This window comes from Podarcis pityusensis (assembly GCF_964106645.2).
Source record: "Podarcis pityusensis genome assembly, chromosome: 1".
Taxonomy (NCBI): Eukaryota; Metazoa; Chordata; class Lepidosauria; order Squamata; family Lacertidae; genus Podarcis; species Podarcis pityusensis.
The window spans coordinates 65,021,313-65,047,180 of NC_138028.1; the positions used below are offsets into that span (position 1 = coordinate 65,021,313).

The window sequence follows — 25,868 nt, forward strand, 5'->3', positions numbered from 1 at the left end:
TTCCAAGTTTACATCATTTTGCTAGAGTGTAGTTCAGGCAAAGGCAAACTCTGCCCTCCAGATGTTTTGGGACTACAATTCCCACCATCCCTGACCACTGGTCCTGTTAGCTAGGGATGTTGGGAGTTGTAGTCCCAAAACATCTGGAGGGCAGAGTTTGCCTATGCCCGGTGTACTTGATCCAGTAGGGGCTGAAGCTGTTAACTGATAAATCTGATAAATCGCTTACCACCCTGTTACACTGTGTCTACTATATGACATCAGACCTAGCTGTTACTATTTTCTCCTAGCTTTGTTTATTAATCTGTAAAGGGTAAAGGCAAAAAGCTGGGAGAGAATAGATCAATATACAGTGGTACCTTGGGTTACAGATGCTTCAGGTTACAACTCCACTAACCCAGAAATAGTACCTCGGGTTAAGAACTTTGCTTCAGGATGAGAACAGAAATCGCATGGCGGCGGCAGCAGGGAGCCCCATTAGCTAAAGTGGTACCTCAGGTTAAGAACAGTTTCAGGTTAAGAACGGACCTCCAGAACAAATTAAGTTCTTAACCCAAGGTACCACTGTATACAGAAGTTGTATATGATCAGAAATATACCTACTACTTAAGACACGTGGGGATATGGACAAACATGACAGGTGAACTATGGTTCATACTTCTGAAAGAAGCCCATTCTTCATTAGTCTTGAGGCAGCAATTTTTAAATAGTAGGGAGTTGCAGCTAAAAGTGTGCCAATCTTGGATACTGCCACATGTATATACCGTATTTTTCGCTCCATAAGACACACTTTTTTCCTCCTAAAAAGTAAGGGGAAATGTCTGTGCGTCTTATGGAGCAAAGCCAGCAAGAGCCGCTGCCACTGACACGCTCTGCGCAGCTCTTCCTTTAAAGCAAGAGCCGCGCAGAGCGTGGCTGCGGCTCTTGCTGGCTTTACAGCGAGGTGGGAGGAGCAAAGGGAGAGCCACTTACACGGCTCCTGCCCCAGCATCTCCTCCTCTTTTTGCTCTGGTTCTGGTGAGGCAAGGCAGCTGCCCGCCACAGGCATGCACAGATGTGAGCTCTCCCTCTCCCTTCCTGCCTTCCTTCCTTCCTTCCCTCCCTCCCTCTTCCAACTTGAATAAAATATTGGGGGGGCAGGTAAGCCCCACCTCACATACCGCAATTCAGCCTTTCTCAACCTGTGGGTCCCCAGATGTTGTTGAACTACAACTCCCATTGCCCCTAGGTAGCAAGGCCAGAGCTCAGAGAAGATAGGAGTCAAGGGATGATGGGAGTTGTAGTCCAACAACATCTGGGGACCCGCAGGTTGAGAACTGCGATCTCAAGACAAAGTGCATGCACACTATATGAATGGCAATGCCCATCAACATGGGGGGGGGGACTCCCTCAAATATTAAATGGGGGGGAGTGAAGGCACCTAGGCCTCTAGGAGTTGGCTGCTATACCTAGGACAACTCAAGAAAGCAAAATGATGCATATGCTATAATATCAGTAAAATTTTAGGGTTATACCGGGTTGTTGTTTTTTACAGACTGTAGGTTGGCTATGTTTACTATGATGCCATTCTTTAAAGGTATGGTCAGCGCTCAGTGGTAAACATTGGAGATACCATACATTACTGACAGTTCCTTCATCACTGTATTTTCTTGCAGAAAACCTCCCCCATTCTGATAAGGATGATAAAGCAGAAAAGACTGGCGTATAAGATTCCCTTTAAACTAGAGGTAGTAAAATATGCTAAGGAACATGGAAACAGAGCAGCGGAGAGACATTTTGGGCCACCACCAACTGAAAAAATGATAAGAGATTGGAGGAAACAGGAGGATCAGCTGCAAAAAGCAGATAAAAGCAAGCACACTTTTCGTGGAAATGCTGCAAAGTGGCCACAGTTGGATGTGGCCATGAAAGAATGGATCACAAATCACCGGAATAATGGCTTCACAGTCTCTACAAAAATGATAATATATGAAGCCAAACGCATTGCTGTAGAGAAAGGCATTCACGATTTTACTGGATCACCATCATGGTGCTACAGATTTATGAGGCGATGTGGCCTTGCTATGCGCACCAAAACTAGAATTGCACAAAAAATGCCAAAAGAATATGAATCTAAGATTCTGTCTTTTCATAAATTTGTAATTGATGCTAGGAAGAGAAATGGGTTTGAAATTGGCCAGATTGGGAATATGGATAAAGTCCCGCTAACCTTTGATGTGCCATCTTATAGGACTGTTGATCTGAAAGGTGCCCAGACTATCACCATGAAAACCTCCAGACATGAGAAAACCCATTACACGGTTGTGTTGTCTTGCTGTGCAGATGGCACCAAATTGCCACCCATGTTAATTTTCAAAAGGAAAACATTTCCAAAAGAAGTGATTCCAAGTGGAATTGTTGTACATGTTCATGAGAAAGGATGGATGGACGAAAATGGAATGAGAGTATGGGTTGAACAAGTGTGGTCCAAACGTCCTGGAGGGCTTTTGAAAAAACCTGCCTTATTAGTTCTTGACCAGTTTAGAGCACATATTAGCGAAACTACAAAAAAGTGCTTTAAAGAAGTGAAGACTCATCTAGCTGTAATTCCTGGAGGTCTTACCAGCCAGTTGCAACCTCTCGACGTTTCCATCAACAAGCCATTTAAGGTCTTTATGCAAGAAGAGTGGAACAAATGGATGGCTGCTGGTAATCATGATCTGACACCTACTGGACAAATGAGGAGGCCCACTATCACACAAGTTTGTGAATGGGTGAAAACATCATGGCACTCGGTGAAGGAGGAAATTGTTGTCCGGTCATTCAAAAAATGTGGCATTAGCAATGCTTTGGATGGAAATGAAGATGGTATTTTATATGAAGATAGTGAAGAAAGTGATTTCTGTGATTGTGAGCAACTGAGCTTCATAAATTCTGACTCTAGCACTGATGAATTATTGGAGTTTACAGAAGACTAGAAGAGTGCTCGAACCTTAGTCTCTCTTCATTTGTTAATGACAGTGATGGTGGTTCTTAATGCCACTGTTGACTGCTGTTCACTTTACATGGTTATAATATGATTCTGATATACCGGTTGTTTATTAAATAGTTTAGTACAACATTTGATTCAGAATATTTTTTTTGTTTTCCTCCTCTAAAAACTAGGTGTGTCTTATGGTCGGGTGCATCTTATAGAGCGAAAAATACAGCATATACCAATTGCTTGTGTTTGAAAATAATTATAGAGTGTATAGAGGTACATGTATTGTAGTTCTCTCATAACAGAGGCATCTATATTCAGGTTTGCGAAGGGGGAAAAGTAGCTAATGTGCTTCATACTGGGCACTGGGTATAGGACTAGATCGGTGGATTTCAAATTTGAGAGCTTGAGGAATTATACATCTTGCACAGAACCCGTGAGTTCCCAATCAAGATATCTACCATGGAACCTGGTGTTTCAGAAAAATAAATAAATGAAACTTATTGACCTAGGAGCCAAACATGGAGGGTGGGACGAGTACATTTTACTAGGGTCCAGAAGGGGTGTGCAACCACGTTTTCAGGAGGAAAAATTGAGGCTTAATTGAAATTCATTCTCGGCTCTTCCCTCGCCGGTCCTGGATGGAGCTTTTAGAAGGGTCCCGTATGCTCAGAGACTTTGCACCTGTCCATTGGGAGAGATAGGAAGCCCAGAACACTTGTTCTTTAGATGTCCCTTTTATAAAGAGGCACATAGTAAGATCATGGATCCCCTACTGGTGAGGCTCGCCGACCTCCCGCAAAAGCAAAAATTTGACCTTTTGCTGTTGGGCAAAGATCAGAAGATGACCTGGATTGTCGCCAGATTCTGTCTACAGATCTGTAAGCGCAGACCATTGCCCAACTCAAAATAGTCCGGCATGGAAAGCCCCAGACACGGTTCCATGGGTGATTCTGAGTCAACTCCCTGGGACAGTTTATTGTTGTACATTGTTTCTAAATTTAGTGTTGTATATTGTTTTAATTGTCTGTTTTAACCATATTTGCATAGCAGTTTTTAACGTTGTGAGTGTCCTCTATTTAAGAGGCTTCTACTCTGCAGCCTCTTATAGTTGTTTTATCTGCGAATCTTTTAGTTCTTATGCTCTTACAGTTGTTTTAACTGCGTGACTTTGTTGGTTTTTAGCTCTTATCTGTTTTAATTATTAGTTTTTTATCCATCCATTATCTGTGTTTAATCTTGTATTTTATTCAGATGTTTTAATGTGTTTCCTTGTCCTCATTTGCCCTAACAATTATCGGTCAAAAATCCCAACTGCTATTTTATCTATATGCTTTTCTTAATCCTGGTCTGTGACCGTAATAAAGTTCATTCATTCATCCTTTGATATGTTGGTGCAAACTTAATTCTCAATATCTATATGTAGTGGTCAGATCTTATGAATGGTTGGATATTAAGCTGTGTTAGAAGAAGCAACATTCTCAACCATAAATTACTGACTATGCCCTGTGGAGAGAACTTATACAGGAATTTCTAGTGCATTTTGATGCCCCCCCCCCACCTGCATGTTTGCTTCTAGCCCTGGCGTTCTTACATTTGAAAGGCACATAGGAAGCTGTCTTATACCACTTGAATTGTCATGAGCAGAAATGTTCTCATCACCTGCTGCCTGATCTTTTTTAGACTGAAATCCTAGGGTGCTCTACACAGCATTTGTCAGTACAGCCATGTACAGTGTAATGAATATAAACGTTTGCTGCTCTGTGTTTGGCTCAAAATTAAAATCAGGCAGGCACAAAACACAAGGAGCTTGAACTTGTGACTTCCTGTTGATGATCAAGGACATGAGTGTGTAGAGAAGTAGATGAAAGCTGAAAGGGCCTTGTTCCATTCCTTAAGAAAGCTTTAACACTTTTGACTCAAGTAACCACCCCAAACCCTGATGTAACTTAAATATTAAAAAAGTTTGGGCACTCTGTAATTACTGTCCTGCCCAGTGAAGACATTTTTCCTACCAAGCAAGAGCTTAAGTCTTTCCTGTCCTCTCTTGCTTCCATTCATTTATTGTAAGAAGTGAGGTGGAGTCAACTTTTGAGATTTGCCTGCTTACCAGTTCTTTCCAATAGTGAAGCACATAGGCTTTAATATGTCCTTTTATAAATGTTCTTGAATGAACGTATTTAGGCACTGTGTTTTATTATTGTTTTATACAAGGTTTGAATTAACTTTATGCTGTAAGTTGTTTTGGACTTCTCTCTGTGTGAAAAGCAACAGATATAATAAAGTTTATATGACTATGAACTTGCAGCCTCTGTCTCACATTCTATTCAAACTGAATGCCTGTTTTATTTTCTCAGAACATGAATTAACCCAAGGATGGCCTGTGGATGCTCAGGTGTCACTTGAAGATATGGCCTGGAATCTCAGTAAGATACCATGTGAAACTGGTTGATAAGTAAACTGAATAGTTAATGTAGGAATAAGAAGAGTCTGCTAACGGGCCAAGGATCCATCTAGTCCATCCTTTCTCCACCTATGGGTCCCCAGATGTTGTTGAACTACAACTCCCATCACCCCTAGCTGGCAAGGCCAGAGCTCAGGGATGATGGGAGTTGTAGTCCAACAACATCTGGGGAACCACAGGTTGAGAAGCACTGATCTAGTCTAACCTGTTTCCAAGAGCGGTCAGCCATGTGCTGTGGAGAAGCCCAGAAGCAGGGCATGAAGACAACAGTCCTTCACTGCTGGCTGCATCCTTGAGAACAGGTATTCAGAGACAGTCTTTGTCCTTGGAGGTTCAATTGATCAATCAGTGGGTATCAGCCATATCAACCATGATATTGTCTAAGCCCCTTTTAAAGGTATAGATGCCAATGGTTCTCATACCTTATGGCAGTAATTCCATATGTATTGTGTGAAGTATTTCTGTCCTGAATCCTATGGCAATCAGTTTCATTCAGTAACCCTTAGTTCTAGGGTTAGGAGAGGAGGAATGTTTCTCTCATTCAGTTTAAAAAATCACTGCCATACAACCTTCAGTTGTCTTTTTCTAAACCTAAAAATCCAGAAGTTTCCCTTCATTATTTTGATTGCCTGTTTCTGATGGTGCTTTTGTGATAAGGAAGCCTCCATTGTACCACATACATCATAAACTTACAGAAATGCATTACGATACTAGGCATTTAGTTTTCAATGACATTTTCTAATGACACATAGCCTTGCATATGCATGGCTTGGTGTGAAGTTTTAGTTGCTAGGCAATTTTTTTGGTTAGTAGTATGAAATTTAGAGGAGCTGCTTTTTGCTGAATGCTGAAGGGGTTGTAATCATGCAAGCAGATGCAAGAAGACAACTGAAAATAATGATTAAGTCATTAATGCATTGAAGCCTACATATACAACTGTTTTACTATGGTTTTCTTCTCTGAAGCTCCTACAGAGATTTGCGAGGAAACTTAAATCTCATCCCTCTTCTGACCTGGGTCAGCAAAGCTGTTCCACGATAATTTTAAAAATACAACAGAATGACATACAAATATAGAACATTATATATAACATACTCAGAGTAGGCCCATTGAAAATAATGAGCATGACTGAGTTAGGTCCATTAAATTTCAGTAGTTCTCAGCATTGTAAGAAACTATTTAGATATTGCAGCTTTTAAGAACTAGTCCAGTAATAAGGGTTTGTCTTGCCTTTTTTTTTTTGGTAAAAGTATAATTTAACATTCTTATTAAAATCCTACCACATGGAAGAATTTTTCATATTAAGCATTTCCTACGACAATGTAATTCAGTTGCAAAAATAGTTTACTATACATTCATGGTAACTCTTGGGATGTAAGCTGACATACACACTTTGTAAGTAGCTTTGGGGTAGCATTCAAAACTGCAATGGAACTCATTACTGTTTCTGTGTATTGTTTCAACAGATGATCACTGTTATTCTCTCATATGTCGATGTGGTGGAAAATACACTGTCTCCCAAAAAGAAGCTGAAGAGGTTTCACTAGTATGCTGTGATACTTGTTCATTACTTATAGAGATTCTTCGATGACTCCACAAAGGATATGGGAAACACAAAAGATGTATTGTGTTAGGCAACTAATGGACAATATGTCAGTAAATACCATAGTAGAAAAATGCACAATAACTGTTAAGAACATCAGTACAAACAAGTTTTCTTTCTGCATCAGAGATTCCTTTTTAAAATCCATGCAAATTATGCTCCAAATGTCTTTTAATTTGAATTGTCCATATCTTAGTGTATGAAATTTAAACACTACATTTCTTCTGCTTGCACGAGTGAGCACCATTTAATGTTATCCTCCTATTCTGGTATCATGATTACTCCTTTCTGAGGATAATGCATCCTGTACCCAAGATGAACAGGACTTGGAATACTGATCTTAAACTGAAAAGTGGGCTTCTGAAAGCATACACGCTGCCATTTCAAAACCAATCCAGTACAGTCGACTCACAACTTACGGAAGCATTTCTGTTTGACATATGGAACAATTCCCCATCTCCTTCCCCTAGGTGCCGTTTTGGGGGTTCTCTCAGCCCTCCAGAGTAGACTTGGGGGTGGTGTGGGGTGCACAGAGGAAAGAGAAGGGGAAAGCCATGCTCTGCTAGGAGTGCTTGTGCTAGCTTCTTGCTAGTGTGGTGGATTAGTTCAATCCAGCCCCCAGAGCATACTAATCCCACTCTTTAAAGAGCACTTGCAAAGAAGTTCCTAATAGGCTGGCACTTGCTTATTCCCAGCTTTTGAAAAATGTTACACTTGTGAAATTGTATTGCCCTTTTTAGAAAAATCTGATAAACTTTCTAGTATATGCCATGTTACTTAAGAACCGTCTGTTTAAAACTGTAGGAAACCCTTGGCTTCAGGACTCCTACTGGTTCCTATATGTGTGGTTCTGAGGGGAAACACTTGCCTGTTATGAGAACCATAATGAAAGAAGGCAGAACTCCGTAAGACTGTCAGAAGGATTTATAAATGGGATAAATGGAAATTGTTATATATCTGAAGCAACATTATTTCCCAGTATCACGACCCTTACATCTACAAGGAACGTCTTGATGTTCTTGTTTATTTTATATCAAAATACATTACTAGCCTTTTAAAAATTAGTAAAGAAGTCAGCATAGATGACACTGCCTAAGTCACTTAGTCATTCCAAATTCTGTGACTGTTGGGACTTGCACGTAGGAATCCAAAATCAGTCGGAGGCCAGAGCTGTAAAAATAAAATGAATAAATTACTTAAGATATAGAGCAGCCATCTTTTTTCTTCTTCTGCTTCTTCCTTGTCTCTTATTTCACCCTTTTCTCAGTTCAAGTGTTAAAGAGGAATAAACTGTGACTGCTGAAAGCAGAATTTTACCAATATGTATATCCATAACTTTGGTCCTTATAACTGTTGTGATATGGAAGAGATTTTCCCCCCATTTAAAGATGGTCACGTAGTACCAGAAGCAAGGAAACTGCATTATAGATGCACTGAGTTATGACTTCTGTCTCACCAATCCAGGTTGGAGGAGTTGGCTTTGAATAATTTTCATTAGTATCAGATGTGATTGGTCTATGTTGCAAGTGATGTGCTTAGGTCAGGCTTCCTCAAACTCGGCCCTCCAGATGTTTTGAGATTACAATTCCCATCATCCTTGACCACTGGTCCTGCTAGCTAGGGATCATGCGAGTTGTAGGCCAAAAACATCTGGAGGGCCGAGTTTGAGGAAGCCTGGCTTAGGTCATAGGCATTCCTCTGAAAGCCAGGTATTCTACCTCCAACAGTTAGTTGAGGTGTGGCTGAGGCAGGAATTTAGTCAAATAGAGGTAACTAGAGATGCTAACTAACAAAATGCAGTTGAAAAGGTTTTGACCTATAAAGCTTTAAACGGCTCAGGACCGCAATACCTCAAGGACCACCTATTTCCATATGAACCTACCCAGACCCTGAGATCATCTTCTGAGGCCCTACTTCATGTGCTGCCTGCATGAGAGATCTGGAGAGTGGCAACATGAGAATGGGCCTTCTCTGCAGTGGCTCCCTGTCTGTGGAATGCTCTCCCCAGGGAAGTTCACCTGGCGCCTTCACTATACACCTTTAGGCGCCAGGCAAAAAGTTCCTCTTTAACCAGGACTTGGGCTGATTCACATCCAATGTCCTTTTAAAATGTGTTGGGATCTGTTTTTGTTTATATTTTGATTATGTGTTTTGTGTTTTTATATCATGATTTTATCCTGTGAACTGCCTGAGACCTGTGGGTATAGGGCGGCATACAAATTTAATAAATAACAACAAAACAACAACAACTTGATGATCCAGATAGTAATATACTCATGAGTTGTTAAGGAACTCGAAAGCTGCTGCGCTTCCAACAAAAATATGCAATACAGTACTATGAAGGCCAACCCAATACATTTTACTTCCTGAAGCAAAGCACTAAATGGGGCTCCTCCTCTAAATTATTCAAGTCCAAAGTTTTGTTTGGTAGTTAAGGCAAAAAACACCACAAGTGACTCTAGCGTAGAAATAAAATAGCAATATATTACTAGCTTTTCATGACACCCAAGTCAGGTGCCTACTTTAACGGTAGGGCTAATTCTAAACCTCCCTAAGATTTGTCTTCTTATAGGAGCTTTAGAGGATTGCCAGCATAACACCATTTTTTAAAAAGGGGATCTAACACAAATTCAAAACATGTTCACCTAGCTTATCTAGGTAACTGATGGAAAGCGTTTTTTAAAGATAAGAGTTATTAAGTAAATAGAAGAACAAACTATGCTTAGAATATTTTAAGACTGGGCAGCATGTAAATATTGATCCAGTAGATAAAAGGTTGTTTTTTTAAAAAAAAAAATCCAGGAACATTAAAGTCTTTCATCTAGGGATGCTGAGTCAAGTTAGCTGGCAAGAAATTAGAGTGCGGGTCCTCTTATGAATCAATAACTGGGTTAAGAGAAGTTGGGAAGAGAGGAATAAATGGACGATTAAAAGCAGTGGGATCCATCAAGGATCTGTATTGGGAGTCATGCAAGTGTCTGCTTGTGGAAGTGGAAAGGCATTCCACTTACACCTGCCACATGCAGTTCTGTAAGGTCCCCTGACAACTGGTTCCAATTTTTCAAGAGGATCTGCCACATAGAGCTTGGAACACCCCATTTTGTGCATTGCTTGTTGGGTCCAAGTCAATATTTTGAGCAGCATAGAACATTTCTTATATATTCGATGTGTTTTGAGAAGAGCCTGGAGAACAGAAACGTAACTCCTTTCTAATGTTACATTTCCATATACCGCCCATAAAAAGGGGCACAGCAACCTAAAGTAAAACAGATTTTATGTTTGCATTGTTGTTACATGGGTGGGTTTCAGACTCGGTTGGCTAATGCTTTATGCATCTTTAAATGCAGTAGTCATTTGAGGAGATCATGCTCTCCTATAACATTTTAACACCCTGGTCCCTGTGCTTCACTAGATAATGAAAATGTCTCATCGTGGTAGTTCAGGGCCTCAAGACTTATAAAAACTGTCAAATTAACACGTTTTAGATTGCAGGAGTATACCTTCAAGCAAATGCGTCCTTTTATCAACCCATATGGAACAGGACCGTAACACCTGGAATCTGTAGAATTCCTGAGATTATCACCTTCTAACCAAACATGTCCTTTAGGTACCTGAGAAAGATCAAAATTAAATAACAAATATATAGTAGAAAGAAAATACAATTTTTTCCCACCAATACAATCTAATTTTATCCTTCAGCACACACATGCAATGAATTAATAATGTTACACTTCTTTAAAACAGACATAGATATGAGAGAGAGAACCCCCCCCCCGAAGTATCTGTTCTTTCACGTGCTCCAAAAACACTAGTTTGTAACACAAAAAAACCTTCCAAATGAAGATGTAAGAGGTTAGGCCAATGTGACAGGGTCATTAATTTAATAGACTTCAAAAGAGGTCATTAGGATGTTGACTGAAAATCTGCCCTGCTGTCGCAGTAACAGCATGAACAGGGCAGCCACACACTCATCAACATCCTGGGGCCAGCACTAAGGCTAGACCTGTTAGTAAGCTTGTGATGAACTAAATGGTAATTGATTGTGACATCAATTACGAATAATCTCATCATTTTATCAGAGAGGGCTTGTCAAAGTTCTAATTAAGATCACAGTTCAGCCTATGTGCAGGCAGGATCCACAACACATAATATTGCAATAATGACCATCACAAACTGGCAAGTCTCTCCTTATAATTTGAAAATTAATGATGGTGACCTTATCATATGACAGAGACCTTTTACTGTCTATATGGACTGTGCATGAGCTATTATATTGCATGCCATAGGTCCAGCTTTAAACTGGCTCTGTGTTAACTGAGAAGCAGTAGCACAACTGCATTAGTAACTGGAAAACATTTCAGAATTGTACACATTTATCCAAAACATACAGGATTTTGACATTCATATACTAAAACAGCTAAATATTTTAGTTTGAGAAGCACACTTACTAGCAGGTAAGCCCTGCTGAAGACAGTTACTTCTGAGTAAAGAGTCATAGGATTGCACTCTAAATTTATTTAACTGTCACAGCCAACATGTTCCTCACACTTAGATCCAGCCTTTGGGTTGCTTAAATCTTTTTGAAAAGGTAATAATCTTAATGTTTAATCTATGACTAGCTAACTCTATTCTATCACATTTCTACAGCCAGGCAGTAAGAGTGGCCTTATTAACTTCAACACTAACATACCTGGAATTGACAAAGGGCTTGTTCGGACAATATTTGGCCCTGAATTCTATTCAAGCTGGGAGCAGAAGCAAGTTGCAGTCTCATTCTCTCACCACAATGAGAAGATAATGTGTGAACCAGGAAATCTGTTTATTTGAATAGGTTTTGTCTCCTAGACACTGAGTAAGACCCTTGAGGTCAAGCAGGCCCAAAGTCAATGCACTTAAAAACAATTGGTTAGGTAAATATTCAACTACGTTTTACACAGAGTAGACTCACAGAAATGAATGGACCTAACTTCATAATGTTCATTAATTCCAATGGGTCTAATGCAGGCATAGGCAAACTCAGCCCTCCAGATGTTTTGGGACTACAACTCCCATCATCCCTGACCACTGGGCCTGTTAGCTAGGGATGGTGGGAGTTGTAGTCCCAAAACATCTGGAGGGCCGAGTTTGCCTATGCCTGGTCTAATGAGTAAACCTTAGTTGAATACCATCCTTAATAATGAAGATACAGACAACCACCATCATGGATGCTTTAGATTCCTGCAATTGCAGACTAGATGAGCCTCAAGGTCCCTTCCAGCTCTACAATTCTGTGATTCTATGTCTTGGTCCAGAACAGGGATGGGGAATGTGATGGGTGAACTTCCAAACAGGTGCATTAAAGTGGTGGCAAAGGCAAAAGTGGGCATGGTGTGACACCTGACTTTGCACAGCATGCTATCCTCCAACCATACAAAAGTCTGAAGTTTCTGCGCACTCCTCCCTCACCTCCATTTCTTCAGTCAGACAAGAGGCATTATCACATTCAAAGACCCATTCCAGCTAGGCAAAAGCATTTGAGGAGACCACAGAGCTGGGCTAAAAAGGGCTGTGGTCTGTGGTGGGTGTGGCCAGACAGAAGCCTAGAGGGCTGCCCAACAAACCTTGCTTTGCTTTCTCTGGCAAGGCTGGATTATTAAGCCGCAATACGATTGCCCAAATGCGGCCCCTACTTTTTATATGCGAAGGTCAGGGCAGAGATGGGAGAGTTGGGTGGGGAAAGTATGGCAGCTTGCACAGCCAAGTCATCTAGGAACTGCTACTAAAGAAAGCTCCATTTGTAAGTACAAGATCACATAATCTCTAGATTACGACCACGTAAGAGACACTTTGACCTCTCTAGGGAGAGATGAGAACTATGTGATGGGCACACTTGATAATTTATTAGCAGCCCAGCCATGTAAAGCCACTGGCTATCCTGTGCACCTCTTCTGACATTAACCTAAGAGCAGGGGAGACTATCCTATGGGCCTTTCAAGTGTCTTTGGACTCTCAACTCCTGTCAGCCCCAGCCAACATGACCAACGACCAAGGATGAAGTTATAGTTGTGGCTTAACAACTTCTGGAGGCCACAGGCTGCCCACTCCTGGAGTACCCTCTCCTGTTTTGCTTCAGTAATGTCAGAAGCTCTGTACCATGTGGTGGAAGCCCATGCTGGGGCTACTTCCAACTGCCACAATACCCTTCCTGGAAACTGAAGCAAAGCTGGTAAGTGGGCGAGTTAACACATGGAGCAACACATTGCAGAAATTTTCATATCCTAAAGATGACAGACAAGGACTTACAACTTAGCTGCCACGGCTTCCTGACCATCTTAGTCACTGAAAACAACTTGCTGCCCTTCCTAGGAAATTTTTAGTGACTACCAATATGTTTTGTGGCTACCAATACACTTAGTGACTATCTTACGGTTTTCTCTTGTTTTAATTTGATACTTTAAATGTTTTGTATTTTGTTGTCTGCTCCTTGGAACAACGCTAGGAAAAAACTAGGCATATATTCTAACTTACTGAATATACCCAAAATTACAAAGCTCCACAAAGAACTATTGCTGATTTATGTCTTATCATTTTAATTTTAAGTAGGAAAATCAAACATTTGCTTTCTAATTATTGTTTTTTTTCAAAAAGTGTTCACCGCTCTTTCCTCTTCAAAGGGTGGCCCAGTGCATTTTAACACCGCGAAGGATGCAGGGACTCCACCACCAAGGATATCAGAGCTCTGAGTTTAAAAAGAATCTTATTTTGTTTCTCTGTTACCTTACATTTCAGCGGCTTCCTTCAATGACAAAAGCTAGACATGCTGTTGGACAAAAGAATGAAAGCCAAAAAGTTCTCATCTATTCCTAGGGAGGTCGAAGTGGTACAAGGAACAAATGTAATTGCTTCATTGCCTGTGGGTATTCATCTGACAAAAGAAGCTTTTGTGAATAAACCACAGGTGTTACCTTTCTTGATTAAAGTGAAACACGATAAAAGAGTCTGCCATATCAAATAACAAATTTACTGGCTACTAATGAAATTTATATATTTGATTAGTTAAATTGCACATAATTAAGATATATCCAAACTAAAGTAATAATTTAAAAAAACCCCTCAAAAGTAATAGATTTTCCTGTATGTTTCAGGTCACATGGAATACAGATTATTTTATTTTACTCTTTAAATGGTCCCAGAACTTCTACATGACATTTGCTCTGGAGATGCATGTAAGTTTAGCAAACCACCACCATGTCACATTTATTACATCAGTTAGTCTTTACACTTGTCTGTAAAAGAATCAAACTGGTAGCATTAAGAGGCATTATGTTGTGAAGTATGTAGTAAATGTATGTTTTCAATACATAGTGTGTGTGTACAGTGAGCTTTAGGGTGAACTTACCTAGGAATAAGCCACATGACTTCAGGGGGACTTAGAAGCTAATGGCTCAGATGCTAATGGCTCAAGTTCTGCTCACTGATCACAAAACCTATTCCCTGAATTGTCATCTTTAATCCTCTGTGTAGTATGATTTTAAATAAATCATTTACTCATTTATTACTCCTGGTATATTATAATAATTTTGGAGGGTGTTTATCACGCAGTATGTGTTTAATTAGAAAGAGCTGATTAAGGAAGTATATGAATGTGCTAGTAAACTCAGTTGGCACAACTGAGCTAACAAAATCCTAAAAGTGGAATATCTAGTTTTCTTCCATCCACTGTGTTCAAAATTGCAGCTAGAACTTAGAGTCCAGGTGGGATAGTCCGCAAAATTGACTGTTGCCTAGATGTTATTTGGACCCATACATGGAAGGTTTAAAGCAATATAGAAACTTTTCACTGCTGTCTAAAGGCAAATGTTGTTAATTATTACTTAACAGTATGTTGTATTGTTCTCCTTTCCCTTTTAAGACTGCTATCCTTTAGGTCTGTATATACCACTGAAGCAGCTCCTTATTCTTTTATTGTTACCTCTGCATAGGCAACCTCTTTTGTGGTCATTGTATTTTATTTACAGATTAGGCCTTTGGGACACTGACCATAAAGCTACTAACATTATCCCTTCCATACTGACTAATTCAACCATTAATCTTCTTTTTACCAGCTCTCCAAAATCCTTCGTAACTTGTATAACCAAGTTCATGCTTGTATTTTTAAAAATCTTTTCCTTTTCCATATTCCCCACCTGACCTTGGTTTTTTTTAGCTCTGCATAGTTATGAACGAGGATTCTGATTTTAATGGAAACATTAACAGCATAAAAAAGGGACTAAGCACCCCCTTATAAGAGAAAGAAGTATGCACAACAACGTAATAAAAGACATTAATAATGTTACAGAAAACTTGCAGATGATCTGGGAAAGAAAAATATTTGGAGTCTTTGAACCTGGGTGAAGTACTTTTACTATGTAAATGAAAGAGAAAAGGAATTGCCACCATATCGAAGCACCCAATCAATTACCCCTGAATGGATAAGAAAGCCAAACCATTCAAATTTGGCATAGGCATGCTTGGAAATAAGGCTATTCTTTTAGGGTGTACATGTTGCCAGCTGTAATCAGAAAGCATTTTCCAAAAAGAAATCAAATAACACAAGCCAATTTGGATAGACAAATTGGATGGAGTGGGGGGAGAACAATTTTGTGAGGACAGATTACAAAAACAAGAACTTAAAATATTGCAGCAAAACTCAGTGCAATTTCAGCTTTTTGATACATGGAGATACCACCACCCTACCGAAAAGGATTGTACTTTTGTAACTCAATCATGCATTGAATGAGTTGTTTGCGGGCTTCCTATAGGTATAGGTATAGTCTGATCCAGCAGGGCTCTTCTTATTTTCTTATGTATTGGGAAATGTATGACTTGAAAGAAAATTGATTTTAAAATAACAATAATTGCCTGGTAAAAAGTTATAGGCAGGCTGAAGGGGAGACCTGTAGAACTGGTGCTCCCTTGTCTCAGTATCTACAAGGTAAACATACAATTAACAAATGGCTTACGAAAAAATAATGCTTATTCTTTTGATTTTGCAGTAATCTTTCCTGACAAGAACCACCCTCAGTTACCTCCATGCCCAAAACAGCAGCCCTGTTTCTCACTTCAGAATCTTCACAGACCTCTTAAGAATACTGCTTCCAAAGAAACTCCTATTGAATAAGGAGATATCTACTGTACTGTACATGTTGAATATTAAAGCCTAGGAGCCTACAATGGCGAATGTAACAAAGAGCTGAATAAAACCTGTTCTCAGATTTGCAGATATTAAGACACTCAATCTTCAGCCTGTGTTAGTTTTAGAGATAGCTACAGGATGAACAGGGCAGGTCATCTCCTCAGTGAACTTCACTTTAGCACAAAGTAAACATTTTTCTCCACATCAGCTGTTGTCAGGGCATTAGCAGTGTGTGGTAATTGATTATCAGTAGAGTGTTGCTGAGAAATGGAGTTGTATCTCAGCTTTTTATCACTACGACTTGCAAAAAGCAGGTTCCTTATTTACAGGTCCTATCTGTATTAAGTGACATTACTAGACCCTTCTTCTGCTGAAGTGACACAAGGGCTGAGCATATCAGTGCCTTGCGATATATAACCTAGTTTATTACAATTTTCCTGCTTGCCTCTTCAGTTTGTAAATAGCAACAGCACCAACTGAACATATGGTAAATAGAATGTAACACAGGCACATTTTTAAATCACAGGCAAATGCAACAATACAATATTCATTATTTGATATAGTTCTAAATTTGAACTGTGATAAATGCACTTAATACAATTATGGGGGGGGGGGGGGACCAAGTTTTGTTGTCAATACATTTTCTAAAGAAACCCTAATTCTGATGTTAATTGAAGTGAATAACTGAAACACATTTTGTTTTAGAATGCTGTTACAAATCATTAAACTGGGTCATTGAGGGCTTTACAAGTATATAGGGTTATATAGTTTATATCAAGCACTTCTCTAACTCTGTGTTACACAGCATACATTGTCATACAACACACAACAAAGAACACAGCAAATTGGCCACAAAACACAGGTTGAGGGAGGGCATCCTTTTTTAAAAAAAAAAAAACAACTTTAAAAGCCCCTCTTGCACAAAACCCCCTGCGTTTATCTGTCAAATTTGGTAGGCTTATGCCAACATATGAAAGTTTTATGTGGCTGTTGATGTTCTTATTCTAGTCAATGGAAAAGACATTGGAGACTTCAGAAAATGTGTGAGGCTTTGCCTTAGTTCCAAGGTGAAATGTGATGTCACAGCTGTTCTAGGTCCCTCACCTTTCCTAGTATTTTCAAATTTCAAGGTGTTCCATTCCATTTAAGTGCAAGAAACATTTAAAGTCATGCTTTATTTCAAATCCCCCAGTCCTATCTTAACACAAAGCTGCTCGTGCAGCTGTATAATGTTGGCATGGTGACATATTTCCTAAGCCAAAACAAGATAAAGTTTATATTCATTGCATTTTCAGAAAGGAGCTTCAGTTTCCATTTGTCTTTCCTCAATTGTTTCATCAGAATTCACGAACAAGCATGAGCACATAATGCTTTAAAATGGAATTCACTGGAATCACTGTATTTTTGTCAGTAAATTAAATAGAAAAGAATTAATACAATATTGGTGTTAATCCTGTATACATTGTGAGTTTTAGTGACTGAATGATACAGCAGTGTTAACCCTGCCACATTAACACTGCACATCTTATCCTGTCTAATCCTGTAATGAATTTGAGACTAATAGTGATACTCCTCCATTTCTTAGGGCCTTGCATGTTTATCTCCATAACAAAGGGGTGTCATGTCAAACACGACATTATTCTTTTTACTCCAGGGATCAAGCAAGATAAAGTAGATTATGAGAGCAAAACTTATTCAATCTGAATTTTTAAAATGGATTCCACAGGAAAGGACTTGCTATATAAATTCATGTAGTAAATTTTTTAATATAGCCAAAACTGAAAACCATTTAAATAGAAACCATGGTTACCACCTACTCAAAAATGGCACCTATTTGCCACACTGAACTAGAATTTTATTTATATATGGAATGTATAATATACCAAACAGGATTTTTGCTCCATTCATTCTGAGCTTACAATAAATTCAGGTGCTAAAAAGTTGACCTAACATAGGTCAATCTCCAAAAGTTGTTGACTACTTTACAACTGTCGTTCCCTGCCTAAAGGGTCATGCTTAAGAATAGATCTTGGGCTCAACCCAGAAATATCCGGTCAGTCTTTGGGAAATGTGGATATGCTTAACTTTGACATGTTTTGGTTCTTCAGCAGAGATGCCTTCTTATAACTTGTCCCACGGAACTTCAAGGAATGTGTGAATGTGTGTGGTGGGCTGGAGTGGGGAAAAGGGACTGCGAAATTCCCTTTCAGCGAATGTCACTGTACAAGTGCTAAAGTGGAAACAACCCACTGCAACTGAACGTTTACTGCCTGAAATGCTGAATTAAATTTAAAGCCATGCAAACAAAAAGGTGCTTTACAAGTGTCCTCAAAAAGAATGATAAGCAATGCTACTTACGTAACTGTGGGTCTTAAGAAAATCTGAAGGGCTGCTTGTACAGACTTTATCTCCTTCCAAGCCAATTACTCTTTTACATATGTTAGATTTGGGGTCACTTGGGTTTTTCGCAATGATGATATCACCTCTGAGGAAAAAGGTTGTGAGGAAATGTCAGGATCCAGAAAGAAGTTGACAATGGACACATTTCAAATTGGTGCTGCCAACTGTTTGGGGCACTGTGCCAAATGACAAGTCTGAATTATTAGGGAATGCCATTCTAGTGCAGGCTCCATCCTGCCCCTACACTTTGAGGTGGTATTGCCTTCTATCTACCGATTCAGGGAGCAGTGCAGTGTTGGAGAATCATTGTCCCGCCTATTATGTCATACATAACCAATCCTGTAGCCTCTCCTGTGTGTGACCAGCATCAAGTGCTACAAACTAGGGCTCCTTGTGACAACGCAACACCCATAACACAGGCTGGCCTCCCATTTTCTAAAGCATTCAGCAAACTGGCTAACAATATGCTTTCCCACTCCCTTGCACCACAACCTATTTTCAAATTGTTATCCAGCAGCAATTAAGTGTTAGATTGCAAATATATGGATTAATGCATAGGGCCTGGCCCTTTATATGACCGTTGAGCACTGTGTACACATCCACAGCTCTATAAACTACTAATAAAGCAGCATTTGGATAACATAATAAATGGCATTTATGGTATTTCTGGAGAGAATTGCTCTGTGAATTTGCTTCCTGGAGATATACTCTAGTTGTCCATTACAATATAGGGCAAGATAAGCTAAAAATAAGCAATCTTAAAGTAGGGGGGCTATAAAGAAAACCTGCGAAGATAATCCACAATGAATTCTCAGTCTCTGAATTAATGCAAAAATATACCAAATCAGGAAAGTTTCCAGAAGGCAGAAAATGATACCCATTTATTCTCCCAATTTAAAATAGGTAACTTAAGAGTTTATGAAAAATATTTACAAAATTAACAATAAAAGCAGCAGTATGATTATAAAGATAAGCATAATCAGAAAGCAAGTATCTGTACAAACAGAACTATGGAAAATTGGAGCAACATACTTCTGAATGTTATAAAACTGGAGGCTAAGGTTCTCAGAAAACACAATATCAGAATTTTGAATTGTAGGCTCCATTGAAGGTCCTGAACACTAAAAACAAAAATAAAGAGGACAATTACTATTTGAGAAGTATGTTATCACATGTAGTATTTTAAATAAATAAATTACAGCATCTTTAGGCCAATCTGGTAAATATAAAACAGCTCAGCTTTCACCAACCTGGTGCCCCTCAGATATTTGGACTACAGCTTCCTAGAAGTCCCAGCCTGGATGGCCATACAGATGTGAGTTGTACTCCAAATATCTGGAGTGCACCAGGCTGATTTTCATATGTAAACCTGTCCCCTTGATTTCTATAAGTTTGATGTCTCTCTCTATAGATTCTGGTTCCACTGGGCCGAATTCTCACCTGAGATGTCAGTGAAGTTTAGTATTAGTTTTGGGAGATCAAAGAGGCAAGTGTTACAAACCTACACATTCTTCTATGGCTCAGATTAAATAATGAGCCAGAGAATAATTCCTGAGTTACGTTCTCTTGCTTGTTGTTGTTTGTTGTTTAGTCGTGTCCGACTCTTCGTGACCCCATGGACCAGAGCACGCCAGGCACTTCTGTCTTCCACTGTCTCCCGCAGTTTGGTCAGACTCAGTTCTCTTGCTTACTCAGCCCTAAACCTATGAAAATGGCCATGTACCAATAGTTTCCGGGGGCTGAAGTTAAATACAGGAGCATCATTTATTTTAGTTACTTATTTTTAGCCAACTCTTCATTCAAACAATCCTAGTGTGGGGTACTACAAGTAAACAGTACATGAAATAACTAGGCAAAAGCAATTCTATAAAACCAGTCAACAAATTCTGTGAGCACAACTGCCTAACTCCATAGTTAAAACTAATCTAAAACCTGGGGAAATAAAAAAAGTTGTTAATAGGTGGTGAAAACCCACCAGGGTCAGAATCATGAGCTCCCTGCTCAGTTTAAAGAAATCTTTAAAGGTTCAAGTTATAAAGTCTAGATGAGTATACTTCAAATACTTCTTTATTAAAACAGAAGGCTGGTAATTTTATTGTTTATTTGATAGCCTTTGTTAACTCACCACAACAATTCCTCCAATGTATTCAAAGGCACAATGTGCTATGCACCCATACTGAATAGTATATCCAAGAAGTCGAAGAGTCTTTCTAATGACATCTTGCAACATAGCAGTTTTATGGTTGTGCAGCTGGTCCTAGTTTAAGGGATCGGAAACACACCAGATATGAATTGTCATCATAGTACAAGCATTCAACAGAATTTATAAAATATACTAACATAAGATGCTACATTTCACAAACCAGGATTCAAATTAATTTTCAGGGAGATTAATGTGGTCAAAAGTTCAAGAAGAATTTTAATGCGGGTTATGTGGAGCTGAAAAAAAATCACAGAAGCAACTTGTCCTCATTGCTTAAAAGCACAACTATCCTTCCAGCAAGACATTCCAAATGTAAACTACCACTTAGGCTTTCTTCTTACTCTCTCACTTCATTCATTACGTATTTCACATAATTAAAGAATTACAAAACACTGATACAAAACAAGTAACACAAACAATGAGAATAAGAGATTAAAATAACTAATTAACATGATTTAATTCAAGTTTTAGATAATAAAGATTTACTTTGCAGTTTTCTGGTAGCTGGTACTGGTAGACTGTGAACTGATGAATTTTGGCTATAACGTCATTCCAGAATTGTTTGTTTAGGCAAGTCCAGACAATGTTGTATGTAGTCTGCTTTTGGAGCCCAGCATCTCCAACATAAATCAGAACTATCAGAGTAAATTCCGTATGGTAAATTTCAACCTGTATGGAGTAAAATGTGATTTGGTAAGTATTTTTTTTAGACCCTTTAAATGTCTTTATGAAGCATATTTGTTACCATTCCTTCACAAAAAGTCCCATGGTGGGTTACTTCACAATAAAACAGTAAATTACAATATACAGACAGCAAACAGTTAAACGTGCAATCAGTGAATAACATCATTTGAAGGAATGTTGTTAAATATGACCACTCTTGTTGGAAAATTAAAATCATCATTATATTTCTTCTTGAAAGAGATCTGGGCTATTTGTGTTTGGGTAATAAATGATATATCTTACTGATCAGTTTCTGGGTGTTGAGATTTGTTATACAAGAATCAAACGCTTAAACATTATAAGGATGGCTGAATTTAGCATGTTACAATATATCTGACTTGAAAATATATATAAAAAACCAACCTACTGAGTGAAAACCTTTCATGAGAGGGTTAATCGTTCATACAGAATTATATGGTCATTGATCATCCATCTGTAAATTGTTATGATATTAGTTCCCCCATATATCCTTAAGTTTCATTCATTATGAAAGATGGGTGTCAAATGTGCACTCAATCTGGTACCATCCCAATATGGTATCCGCCAGACCCAGTCTAGATACAGTGGTACCTTGGCTTACGAACTTAAACCATTCTGGAAGCCCATTCTTAAACCAAAGCATTCTTAAACCAAGGCGTGCTTTCCCATAGCAGCGGGGGACTCAATTTACAAGTGGAACACACTCAACAAAAAGCGGAACATGTTCTGCTTCCAAGGCAAAATTCACAAACCAAAACACCTGCTTCCAGGTTTGCAGCGTTCTTAATCCAAGTTGTTCATAAACTAAGCTGTTCTTAAACCAAGGTACCACTGTATTCAAAACACAGAGGTGGTTCTGATGGGACAGAATCACAACACTAGCTTTCTGGCAGGTGTGCTGCAACTGCTGACCTGGAAGCAGAGGGCGAGTTGAAGGGAAGATCACTGTAGTGCAAGTGCAACAACAGGAGTATTAGTTTTACCCAACTACTTCACCTGCACCACACATCACACCTCGCTCTTTCCCTCTTGGTAAGAGACAGTGACACACCTGCCAGGAAGCTAGCATTGCAGCTCCACCCCACAAGGCAAGCTACTTCTGTTATTATTTTGGATAATAGGCAATATAATAGATATGTGCCAGAAACATGAAGAGAAATACACATTACCCATTTCTTATAGAATATGTTTCCCTAACCCTACTGGAAGTTCTCACATATCACTGGAATAGCTTTTGCCTCCTTTGTAGCCTCATCACATTGCTGGCTCACAGTCACATTAAGACTTATCAAGATTCTCTTGTGTTATTTCCATTTAATGAGTTCCTATGAGAAGACAAAGTGCTTATTTCTGGGTGTCAAATGCATCAATTGAATATAGAAGAAACTTCTAAAACTTATATATGGAAATTAGATGACAACTGAGGCAAAACACATTAACACAATAACAGAAGCACAGTGGTCAAGAAAAAAACATTAATTAGCTCTCTACCTATCCAGTATCCCTATATCCACTTGTGGGGATCTTTCAAATTTTAGAAGACAGACAGAAAAAGCTTTAAATGATTGTGCAGCTAATTCCAGTGTTGGGATAGAAAAATTACTTTCATATTTACCGTAAATGCAAAAATTCAACTATAATGAGAAACAGAAGCCTATAGAGATGGTGGTTTTATTGTGGTTGTTTTTTCTTTAGTCAAAACTGACTTCTTGGCTGTTGTTGTTTTTAATTGTTTTCCATACTTGTCTGCTTTCCAAGCTGTTATCCTCCATGGGCTGAAATCTCTAGAATACTGTACCTAAGTATATCAAGGATTTAGCAGTCTTACTCTAAGCTACTAATGCACTATTCAACAGTAACAGGCACAGAGAAACTATTTCAGTAACATGCTGGAATTGCGAACCCGCTATTCACAAAGTTGATATGTAAGGTATACCATTGGCAAAACCTTAAAATAAATTATCTTCCCTTTTGATGTATGCAGCGCCAGGAATATGGGCAAAAGGGCACACGTAAATTGAAACGAGAACAGCTGTATTCTGAACTAATTATGTTTTCAATCATAGTTTACTCAGAAGCCACAGAAAAAGTGTTGCACTTTAATCAACCCAGGAAATTATAAGACTATGGGTAAAACCTTGATGTCAGAGGGCAAAATGCTGTGAGTTTAAAGCATTTTTTGTAGGTAGTAAAAGAAAGATTGAGTGTCAGCAGATCACTCAGTGTCATAGGACAGGTGGGAATTAATGACCACAAAGTATCTGGCAGGAGCTACAGTAACAAAGTCTCTCCCGCAATAATTGCCAGAATGGTCTCCTCGGTTAAAGAGCAATTTGAGCCTGAAAGAAATTGCTTGGTTGTCTAGTTCAAACACAAGATGACTATAACAAGAGAAAGAAAGGCCCAGACACCTGCGGAGAGCATGAGAAAACATAGACATAAGAATGTTAGGTGGTAAGCACTACATAAAATAAATATTTCATATGAAAACTTTTGGAAACCAACACTCAAGAACATGTGTAATGCAAGGAAAATATTGAAGTTAAAGCTCTGGCACAGATCTCATGAGGGCTCTTTGTCCAATTTTCTACTCATATATATGGGCCATTTCTTGTGAAATGATTTCATTTGATATTAAATTAGTCTGAGTGTTATAGTGCTTATTACACCAGGCTTATTACAGAAACTGAGTCCTCCTCCTAAGGATGTCATTAAAGCATACAGTATGCTCTAAATATACAAAGCAGGCAGACTGCCCACTGTTCCATTCACAAAGTGTTAGGTTTTGACCATACCATGCTTTTAATAGCAGAAGAGAGAGTGTTTCAACATAATGGAGAGGTTGGGTAACTTTCCAAAGCCCTCCAAATATAAAAAGGGAGAGGTTTCCTATATCTTTCCAAGAATGTGCTGAGCAATGGAAGGAAAGGGGGGGGAGAGAGAGATGAAGAGAAATTGTCATGTCAAAATTTATCAGGTGGAATGGGACAGTACCGAAAGGAGAAGGAAAAATGGATACAGTACCAGGATCTAGAGGTCCTACGCTGACCCATGAGAGTACAGGTGGTGACCATTTTGTGCAGGGGTTCCGTTCCTGACCCCTGTGCGCATTGGCAGAGCACACATGAGCCAAACCCAACTCACCCAGCCCCTCCAGCCCCGTTTTCAGGCCACTTCCGGGTCAGCAGCGACAAACACGTGCTTGGACATGCTGATTAGTTACACTGTTAAGTCAAGTGCTTCTGGCCACTAGAATCTATTTTGGGGGATGAGCTGTAATACACACAAATAGATGGAAGTCAGCTGTGCAGAATATATATATATATTCTGGGGTGCACAACTTTGTATTGTTTTAACAGACCTTTTAACTGAACTGAAGCTCCTGAGACTACAAAGAGTTTCTGGTCTTTGAACAAAGTGGTGATCCAGCATAATGAAGCACTGTGCTTCAGTTATAGTACTTGTAAATTTACATTAGAAGGCGTATATTAGTGGCATTTCCCTGAAAAAATATTCTTCACACATTTCCTAAACAGTACTGCCTTAATTATAAAGAGATTAATGTAATACTTCAAGATGTTTAACCATTTGTCACACAGTACACTTGTCTGCAGGTAAACACAGCAAGTATAGACACCTATGCAACAAAAGTACTATTTGAACTACATACCACCAACTTTCATATACCTACAACCATGGGCATAAACATTCCTTCAGCCAAAATCTGTGTGGTGCACTGTGGAAAGAAGTTCACAAAATTGTGTAACCTGCAAAACAGTTCAAAAGGTACGGTATATCACCTCTGTGCTCCCTTGAAAAAACAGTTTGTGTGGTTCCCTAGATCATGCCTATGCAACATGGTAATTTGTGTGTGTGCAGATTTCTTTTCAAGTGTGGGCCTTTATGGAGTGCAGCCTTAATTGCTTATGGCTAATTCATGACACTGATATGTACTATGTGATAACTCACTGTCAAGGCTTCATTCAAGAAATATAAACTGATGTGGGAAGACACTTATTCAGATTTGTGGTATAAAATACACATTTTACCTGATACTTTTCATCCAGTCCAAAGTCAAATCTGAAATATAAATACAAGAATCTTTGCATTTTTCATTACCCGATTCCACCCCCACCCCTTGTTTATAAAATTAATCACAGCTAGCAGGGTAGAAATCGCTGTGAGCTTCATGAATGACATCCAAGAGATGGGAAAGGATTAGTTCACAGTTGCTGCCAGTTATAGCGCCAGGTGGCTTTTTCTGCAGCGAAGGTGTTAGCGATAATCCCATTACGCTGGTACTAAATCTTGCAGACATCAAAATTATCACCAAGGTTCCTTTTCATCCCATCCTTTCCAAATGACTGGAAGTCGCTTCACCTG

General features: G+C 39.1%; 2 protein-coding genes and 1 long non-coding RNA gene across 7 annotated transcripts in view; 2 read left to right on the forward strand and 1 right to left on the reverse strand.

Annotated features, from left to right (window-relative positions):
• Positions 1–8,232, forward strand: part of DNAJC24 (DnaJ heat shock protein family (Hsp40) member C24) — a 41,282-nt gene extending 33,050 nt beyond the window's left edge. For all 3 annotated transcript variants that reach the window (XM_080984407.1, XM_080984406.1, XM_080984408.1), the window contains exons 4-5: positions 5,317–5,385; positions 6,890–8,232. In XM_080984407.1, the coding sequence (XP_080840533.1) occupies positions 5,317–5,385; positions 6,890–7,014 (194 nt within the window). In that variant the 3' untranslated portion in view covers positions 7,015–8,232. The remainder of the gene's footprint in view (positions 1–5,316; positions 5,386–6,889) is intronic.
• The window catches only part of IMMP1L (inner mitochondrial membrane peptidase subunit 1), a 30,385-nt gene continuing 12,452 nt past the window's right edge, over positions 7,936–25,868 (reverse strand). The window contains exons 2-8 of one of the 3 annotated variants that reach the window (XM_080984374.1): positions 22,655–22,810; positions 21,270–21,452; positions 20,706–20,837; positions 19,613–19,701; positions 18,539–18,665; positions 10,527–10,637; positions 7,936–8,196 (exon numbers count right to left, since the gene is read on the reverse strand). In XM_080984374.1, the coding sequence (XP_080840500.1) occupies positions 8,128–8,196; positions 10,527–10,637; positions 18,539–18,665; positions 19,613–19,701; positions 20,706–20,810 (501 nt within the window). In that variant the 5' untranslated portion in view covers positions 20,811–20,837; positions 21,270–21,452; positions 22,655–22,810 and the 3' untranslated portion in view covers positions 7,936–8,127. The remainder of the gene's footprint in view (positions 8,197–10,526; positions 10,638–18,538; positions 18,666–19,612; positions 19,702–20,705; positions 20,838–21,269; positions 21,453–22,654; positions 22,811–25,868) is intronic. The other 2 variants (XM_080984373.1, XM_080984375.1) reach the window with 2 other exon arrangements.
• On the forward strand, positions 11,421–16,787 carry LOC308464925. Its single transcript, XR_013980187.1, has 2 exons — positions 11,421–14,231; positions 16,041–16,787. It is a non-coding gene; the product is annotated as an uncharacterized lncRNA (long non-coding RNA).